Source organism: Puma concolor, chromosome E4 (genome assembly GCF_028749965.1).
Source record: "Puma concolor isolate L17-30 chromosome E4, mPumCon1.1.hap2, whole genome shotgun sequence".
Taxonomy (NCBI): domain Eukaryota; kingdom Metazoa; phylum Chordata; class Mammalia; order Carnivora; family Felidae; genus Puma; species Puma concolor.
In genome coordinates this window covers 27,329,844-27,338,515 of record NC_141683.1, presented here as the reverse complement: position 1 = coordinate 27,338,515, position 8,672 = coordinate 27,329,844, and the positions used below count along the sequence as shown (strand labels likewise).

Below are 8,672 nucleotides of genomic sequence, written 5' to 3'. Positions count from 1 at the left end.
TTTTTTTTTTTTTAAGTTTATTTATTTATTTTGAGAGAGAAAGGTGGGGGGTAGGGGGTAAGGGCAGAGAGAAAGGGAGAGAGAGAATCCTAAGCAGGCTCTGTAATCACGGTGAAGCTTGACTCAGGGCTTGAGCTCACGGGGCTCCAACTCACAACCTGTGAGATCCTGACCTGAGCCGAAATCAGGAGTCAGAGGCTTACCCAGCTGAGCCACCCAGGCGCCCCTCTGAGGTCTTTCTCTGGGACCTTCTCTCTTGGACCTTGCCTGGCTGTGTCGCCTGGGCAGACGGGATGCAAAAAGTTTGACTTTTCCACGTACAGATTTCCGGCCAGTCCCTGCTGTTTGCAATCCAGGATTCACCCCCAGCGACCTCCCGGTCCTGAGACTGGGTCCTGGGGTGCATCAGTAAACCCCTTGGCTGGCTTTGAGGTTGTATCTTCCCTCATTCTGCCAAGCCCTCTAATTTCCATCTTCAAAATCTGGTTGTCATTTCTCATCTGCTGTCCCTTCTCTTTGTCCTTGAGAATTCACGCTCCTCTGTTCCTTCGGTGTCTTTTAAGGGGCTTCGGAAGTGAGCAGACATCAATGTGTCAAAAGTGGTACTTTTTTTTAGCATTTTGTGACGGTAATACATCGAAGGGACAGTTGTTGAGACTCTATTGGACAACTTTAGAGGAAACAGAAACAAAATGTGAGAAGGGGATGAAGGTGTGGCTGTGTGTCCTGTCCCCCTTCCCCCTCCCTGGGCTCCCTACTCTGAGCCAAACGTGGAAACGTGCTGGGCTCTGATGTCTTTAAAATGGAAGACAGCACTGAAGGTAAGGAAAGGCGTTTTGCTGGCTCTCCCTGGACTTGACCCCCTTCACTCCTGGTGACTCCCAGTGAGTCTGAACTGGGGAGGCTGCTTCCCGAGAGAAGGAGAACGACAGGGAAAAATTCAGATGCCTGGCCCTTGACAGGAAGTTGAAGGGGAGGAGGCCTGCTCTGGGCCTCGGTGACTTCACCTGTGTTGTTATGAAAGCAGTCTGGAGAGGAATTGGGATAGAGTTACACCGGCTGCCGGACCTACTTCCCAGGACAAATCTTTCAGGAAAAGGGTTGGCCTGACACACAGCAAGGGGCCAGAGAGAAAGGAAAGCCTATGGTGTCTGCAGTTAGCAGGTGGGGGTCTGCCTCTTGGCTCTGTAAGTTTCCTGCTGTGTGACCTTGGGCACACCACTTCCCCTCTCCCAGCCTCAGCTTTCTCTTTTGTACCATGGGGATAATATTGCCCACCTCCTGCAGGTGTTGTGAGGAGGAAATGGGGCAGCTTAGCTCACTGCAGGTACTCAAACATTTCTTGTTAGTGTATTAAGTGTAATACCAGAGGCAGAAATGTCCCTGCCCTCCTATTCCTTTCCACAGCAGGTGTGAGACCAGCTTCCGGCTATGCTGACAGACTTCCCAAAGGAGCTGGGACTTGGGAAGAGACGCTTCCCCCTTTCCCTTCCTCCAGTGAGGGATGCCCAGGCCTTCCTGGTTATTCAGATCCCAGGGAGGAATGGATTTGAGTGTGCCACGGCAGCCTCACCTCCAAGCCTGGTGCCCTAGCTATCACCCAGAAAGTCTAGAGAGGCAGATGGGAGCCCCTGGGGCCAGGAATGTTTATAGCCCCTCACAGCCTCCAACCTGCCCTGAACACTCCCTCCAATCTGGGGAGCAGGTTCAGAGTCAGGCTGGGAGCCTCACGAAACCAAAGAGATCCCTTTGTCCCAAGACACGGGGCCAAGAACTGTAAATCCCAAAGTCTTTCAGGCAGAAGCATGGGACCCAGCTCCCCTCCTGCTGCCTGCTGAAGGAGGGCCTCTAAATCACCCAGGACAGACATCCTCAAGGACACGTGGGTAGCAGTGGGGGCTGAGAAAGCCTGCAATCTAGTTAGAGGGGCCCATACCACACACAGGGTCACACAGACACATGTGTATGAACATGCACACAGTTGTTCATGTTTAGTCCTCTTACACAACACCCTCTCCCACACAGGCCTGCTTCTTATGGGTGAGATCCGTGCCCCTGAAGCAGCACACGTGCACACATACAACGCATGTGCTCCTAGCTCCTATCTGCCTAAACTTAAGGCTTAAGGAAGGGTTTGGGGGCAGTGCAGTGAATTTTGTAAAAACTGGGCTGCCTAAGAGCACATTTCAGAGGCCCTTCACACTCTTGCCACCCACGGTCTTCATCAGAGAAAGGAATGGCCCAGAGAGTAGGAAAACTCACTTAGGTGTTGAGTTTATGACTCCTTTCCCAGAGGTACAGAGACGCAGCCTAGGCTGTTTTGGGGGAGAAGTCCCTTCCAAATATCAACAGCATCCCCCTGTCATGCCGTGCTATGACAGGAGCTCACAGCAGTAGCCATAATTTGAAAGATCCTGGAAGATGGTTTCAGGGTAGAGATGGGGGTGGGGCAGGTTGTCGTGTTCCCATGGCAGCCTGTCTCATTGCCATGGCAACACGTTCGCCCTCCATTCAGTGGAGTCCTCGTTTCTGTAATGGGTGGAACGCTGTGGCGCTTCTCAGGATGGTGGTGGCCCCGTAGTCCTTCTGGGAAAGAGCATTTCCATCCTAGGCCAGGCAGGGTAGGAGCCTACAGAGGCTGTCAGAAAGGGCTGGCTTTTCTTGCAGGCAGAAGGGTGTGGATTTCCTGTCAGTTTCCCTACTGACAAGCCTCTACTTCTTACTACAGAAACCAACTCCCCAGCTGTTGGGGGGCCTCCAAGAAGGTCCCCATAGGGCAGACTGACCTTTCTTGATGTCCACCAGGGCTGACTCAGTTGGAAACCCTTCCCAGCATGAAGTGGGGGCCAGGTGCTGTCTGGAGACTGATTAGGCTCACCATTCATTGGCTGCAGGCCTTCAGTGAGTTATGTATCTTTCTGAACCTCAGGGTTCTCACCTGAAAGTGGGGATACTGCATGCCCAGTGCCCTCGGTGGTTACAAGGATGCAGAAAAGTGATACAGGTAGAGAACTGGCCGCATCCAGGGCTTTCCCTGGGGGAGGGGGATGGGTGGCCCAGGCCACTCTTGCATGCAGACTTCAGTGCCTTGAGGCTGAGCGCCCCAGCAGAGGTCTGGGGGGGGGGGGGGGGGGAGGGGGTTGCTGGAGTGATCTTTAAGCTTCAGTGGAAAGGGTAGTGGTTGGCATCATTTTCCAGATCAAGCTGTCCAACTGGCTGTAAACTTCCCTGGGAAAGGAGGAGATGCTTCAGCCGTCCTCCCCTGGCCTAGATCAGTGCTACTCAAAGTGTGGGCCATGGCTCATGCCCCTCTGCGAAATGTTGTCACCTGCAGGCAATGAGCTAAGTCTAGGAATTAAGAGGACAGCTGCAGCAATTTTAATAGAAATTTGATGTTGCCGAAACACTGAAGCAGCAACCAGTTCCGGTTTCTCTTTATTTTTAAAATTTTAAAAATTTTCAGCGATTCATCGCGTGTGTGTGTGTGTTTTAAGTAGTGATCTGCCCCAGACTGGGGAAAAACAATCTGGTTCTTCATATCTCTAGTTTGAAAAGCACTGAGCTTGATAAGACTAAAGTCATCTTAAAACCAGTAAAAATCCAGTTGAGGAGCGAGGGAAAACTAATCAGCGCTGCTTGCAAAAATTAGCCACAAATCGCACTCAGGATGTTTGGGCAGCATTTCCTTTATTGTTTCAGGACAGAAGCCCCAGTCCCCCTCCCACTGCCCTACCCTCCACCCCCCACCCCCAGCTCAGACGCCTAGTCTGGAGTTTGAAATTCATGCCCCCGCCCCCATCCCGCACCTGGCGCTCAGCCAAGCGCAGCGCCCCCCGCGGTCGCTTCCGGGAGGCGCGGTCTGCCGCTTCCCGTAGCGCAGGCCGAAGGAGTTCCAGTTGTAGGTGGACAGGTCCTTCTCCCGCTGAACCAGCACCGCGCCCCGCGGGGCGGGGATCAGGCGGCTGCGGGGGGCGCACAGGCCTGGCCGCTGGGGCCCCGCGGCACTCTCGGGAGGAGGGCACAGCGAGGCCCCTCGCGCGTTGGGCTGGGCCCCGGCGGGCTCTCTCTCCGCGCATCGCGGGCTCTGCTCCCACGGGGCCAGGAGGGCCTGGGATTCGAGCCGCTGGCCTAGGGCAGAACCACAGGGAGAGGTTGAGGTGAGGCCAGGAGAGAAGGCTTTGGAACACCTGCTCCCACCCCTAGCCTGTGCTTCCCTCTCGTAGTTCCTGGTCCCTTTCATTCCTGGACCTCTAGGAAGCCCAGAGCCCAATGCAGACCATCTTAGCCCCCCAGGGGGTTAGGTCACTGGCTCCTCTTTCAACATAGCTTTGGTTTCAAATGGTTTCGGGAATGATCTTAAATGTCTTTTGTATTAAATCACTTCCTTTTCGGAAGCAAACAGGGTAGAGCTTGGAAATAAGCCTGCAGTATTTGTTGGACACTCAAGTTGGGCATTTCTTGGCTCACTGCCTGGCCCTCTGTCTTGTCTCTGTCTCAGGCTCCCCCACTGGACTGAGCTCCTTGGGGTGGGTGGGAGCTGTGTTCATTCAGTTCTCTGAGTGCTTGAAACAGTGATCTGCGTCTGCACGTAGTAGGGCTTCAAATGCTTGTTCAATATATAAGAGCAAATGAAAAGTCTGTAGTTAACAAAAACAAGGGTAGAGCTAGGACCACTGTGCCCCACACCTCTCCCCCAGTTAATGTGACCCCCTAATAAGCTGCATAAGGGCTCAGTGAAGAATGAGAAATTATCTGGGTCACCTTCACCTGCTCACCCCTGCCTCCCCAGATATAATCTCTTCCCTTCACACTGAGGGCTAACAAGGCTAATTAGGAAGGCACTTCACATGCAAGGCTTGTTAAATTCACTGTAATTTTTGGCAGTAAAATAGTGCAACTAGCTCTGAGTAGACAGGAACCCCAGCCAATTGTGGCACGAGATTAGTGGAAATGAGGCCTGGTGTGTGAGTGGGTGTGTTGGGGGGGTAGTTGGCTTTGAGCCCTGCTCCTCAATGCCTTGGCATACTTTGGAGGAGAGGAGTGTGGGCGTGGTTCAGAGTTAATGCTAATCTTCCTAGAAGGCCCCTCCCGCCTTGCTTAGGGCCTGGCTGAGGCAGGGAGGGATGATGGCTTTCTTCCCAGTGACACCCATCATCCCTGCAGTAGGATTACTGCTCAGGCTACTGTGTGTGGCCTCACTTAGAGCCACTTGCCAAAAAGAGTCAACAGGTCAATGTCCCTGGGGGAAAGAGGTGAGGTTATTCTCTGGGGGAGCCTCCCTCACCCAGAAAGAACACGTGGATCCCAGGAGAGAAGACACTGTTGGCCAAGGGCACCCGGGCCATCTTCTCTTTGCTCTGGGATATCTTATGGGTGCAGTGATATCACACGTGTACAGGGGACGCTCCAAGTTCCATGGCTAGAGAACTACTGCAGGCCGGAGAGGACAAGCCGCATCTCATGTGCCCAGGAAACTGGCCACCAAGCAGTGTTAAACCCCCAACTCCTGTTCCGGGGACTAGCTCGTGCCGCTCAGAGGCACGCTCTTGGCAGTTCCTGCACCTGCAGGGCTGTTGCAGCATTTGATTGACTTCCGGGGTTTTCTTTGCCTCTTTGGGCCTCCGTTTCTCCAGCTAATCATTTGCACAGTGAACTCATAAGGTTGACAGATATTAACAACCTGTCCTTTTGCTTAGGTCTTTTTTTTCCCCCCCAATTCCCCATACAGGGTCTGAGATCACTGATCAGAAAAGCTTGCATAGTACATTCCTTCCCAATGGATCTGCTCAGACAGGTGGTTGGCATAGAGCAGAGAACACACGTGAGGAGGAGCTCAGTGGTTGACCGGGGTCAGCCTCGGATGCCCATAACAGCAGTAAGACATCCCTTGCTTGCAAGATTGATGCAGCCCCTAAATGAATGGCATGTGCTAGTCTTAGGTTCTCATTAGAGGCAGCGTTTAAGTCACATTGATAGACTAGCTTTAATCTGAGAACCATGGTAACTCTTATTTTACGACAACTCCTGTGCACCCCCCACCCCGTCCCCGCCCTGCCCCGCCCTTCTTCCCATACCACGCATACCTGTAGATAGAGGATTCTCCACGGGTGCCACCTTTTCAAATGTCTCCCTGAAGGAGGTGGCACAGAGGAAAAGCATCAGCTGCCAAGAAACCAGCGAGTTCATCCTGGTGAGAAGACAGGACCTGACAGTGCCCTGAGGCTGAGATAGAAGGAAGGAGGGGAGACTAGGTCAGGCACAGGGCATGGGCAGGGTGCTGCCCAGTGTGAAGAGGAAAGCCCTGGAGGCGGGGGGGGGGGGGGGGGGGGAGGGCGTGTGTGGCACCCAGGAGGGAGGGGTGAAGCGAAGCAGGGCAAGGAGTTTCACTGAGTGGAGGGCACTGAGGTCCAGACATCCTCTGGAGCCTGGGAGCTCCCCGCTGGGTTCTGCAGAAACCCTCCACTTCCTGGGCCCAACTCTCCCGTTAGACTGCAACTTCCCAAACCTGGCCCAGTTCCCTCCTGCTGCAGCAGAGACTTTCTTCTTTTCCTTTTCCAAGAAGAAAAGTAAGAAAGAGGCAATCATCTCATTATCTCTCATAATCCTTCGCAGACCTGAGGACTGTCATTAAATTGTCTTATTGCCTGTAATACAGGGAAGAGAAAAAACTTTCCCTGGTGTATCAGGTCAGTGCCACCTTTTTCTAGTCTTTGTGGGCTCCAAGAGGATATGCACTCAATTGACTTCGTGGTTTCGGCTGCTGGGGTGGGGGCTGCGTACCCTGACCCACACTTCACCCCCTTTGCCTTTACCCTCTCAGCCTCCCACCCCCACCCCAGCTCTTGCAGCCCCCAAGTTGAATTTCTGTTTGAAAAAGTCATGGGGGGGGGGAGGGGCGCCTGGGTGGCTCAGTTGATTAAACATCCAACTCTTGGTTTCAGCTCAAGTCATGATCTTATGGTTTGTGAGATTGAGCCCTGCATTGATGCAGCTTGGAGCCTGCTTGGGATTCTGTCTCCCTATCTCTCTGCCCCTCCCCTGCTTTTGCTCTCTTTCTCAAAATAAATACTCATTAAAAAAAAAAGTCATCAGCACTTTGGTATTGTCCAACAAGCATGATTAAAGACAAACTAATGGGGAGGCAGGTCAAAGGGATGGACAAAAAGTGTGTCCACTGGAGCCGCCGTGGTGCAGGGGGGCAAGTGGGAGGGGCAGGGCTATCACTGGCGCCCATCAGCTGCTAAAGAATGGTTGCTTAGCATGGTCTACCCCTTTGTTCTTGCCCCCACCCCCACCCCCCACCCTGCAGCCTCCAGGATCTGGACACGGGGCAGATAGGAAGACTCCTGAAATGGGATCAAGAACGCTCAAACCTGAGGCGCCTGGGTGGCTCAGTTGAGTGTCCAATTTCGGCTCAGGTCATGATCTCGCAGTTCATGAATTTGAGCCCTACCTCAGGCTCTGTGCTGACAGCTCAGAGCCTGGAGCCTGCTTCCGATTCTGTGTCTCCCTGCCTCTCCGCCCCTTCCCCGCTCATGCTCTGTCTCTTTCAAAAATAAACATTAAAAGAAAACACATTCAAACCTGGCTCCAGCTCTGCCCCCCTCCCTGTGGGATGTAAGTCACCCCCATTTCAGGACCATTTTGCCTCTCTGTGAAGTAAGAGCATTGCATCAGACTGGACACCAACTATCCCCTCAGATAGTCGCTTTTCCTTGCAGACTTTGATGCTGTGACACTCTGAAATCCAGACAAGTTTTCTGCACCTGCTTTAAGCCCTGGGTGGGTATGGAGGAGAGGCAGGATCAGTTCATTAGAGCAGCGTCAACCATTTCTTTTGTGGCTTCAGACCATGGATGCACACAGCCCAGGTTAGTTCAGAGATCATTCCTGAACTAGGTGCTGTGCTAGGTGCTAGGGGTGCACAGGTGTGCTAAGACACAGGGTGCTTGTTCCCAGCTCCTCCCCCAAGAACCTAGCTCAAGAAGTTGAGTCGTCTTAGCTGACCACTTCAAAATAACACCAGAAATGACAGGCTGGCGGCATGTGGGTACCCAGGGAGCTGTGGGGGCTTATCCTGGATGGGGGGCAGGCGGGTTTGCCACAGGGGGTGGCACCACGGCTGTTTCTGAGCACTGGTCAGCTGCGTGAATACAGGATTAAGGAAGGCATTTCCATTAGGGGGCGCTGGAGCTGGCCAGCAGGGGCCGGGCGTGGAGGGGACCACAGGTCCTCGACAGAGCTTCCCTGGAGAGACAGACTGTGGTGAGGGTGAAGAAGGGGCACGGGGCGGGGGCCTTCATCCCAGTGTAGGCTGAGCCCGAGGGGGGAATGCGTGTGTGTTGCATTTCAGATGAAGCATTCCGGCTGCTATGCGCAGGCAGTGTGGTGAGTGGGGAAGGTGAGGGGTGGGCAGGCGTATGGTTAGAAGGCTAGTGTACCTTCTTCCAAGCTCCTGGCACCCCGTAGCGCCTCCTCCCCATTATAGATACCACCGTGGCACGTTCCTCTCCCCACCCAGGCAGCACAGGGGCATTGAACATAGTAGAGTTGAATTGTTTGGAAAAGAACCATCAGCTTTCACAGGGCCTGGAGAGGTTGACCTGCTGTAGGCAATTTCTGTGCCCCCACCACAGGCTATGTACCTAATCAGTAAAAGATTCCAGGTGTGG

General features: G+C 53.5%; 1 protein-coding gene across 1 annotated transcript; it reads right to left on the bottom strand.

Annotated features, from left to right (window-relative positions):
- Positions 1 to 3,781: 3,781 nt before the first annotated feature.
- On the bottom strand, positions 3,782 to 6,246 carry KISS1 (KiSS-1 metastasis suppressor). The gene is made up of 2 exons (XM_025921035.2): positions 6,084 to 6,246; positions 3,782 to 4,128 (listed from the first exon to the last, which is right to left on the bottom strand). The coding sequence occupies exons 1-2, from the start codon at positions 6,184 to 6,186 to the stop codon at positions 3,782 to 3,784; spliced, it is 450 nt and encodes a 149-aa protein (XP_025776820.1). The 5' UTR covers positions 6,187 to 6,246.
- Positions 6,247 to 8,672: the final 2,426 nt, after the last annotated feature.

Coding starts and splice junctions, on each gene's coding strand:
- KISS1 (XM_025921035.2), bottom strand. CDS start 6,186: ATGAACTCGCTGGTTTCTTGGCAGCTGATGCTTTTCCTCTGTGCCACC. Junction 4,129..6,083: donor GGAGAATCCTCTATCTACAG/GTATGCGTGGTA, acceptor GTTCTGCCCTAG/GCCAGCGGCTCGAATCCCAG.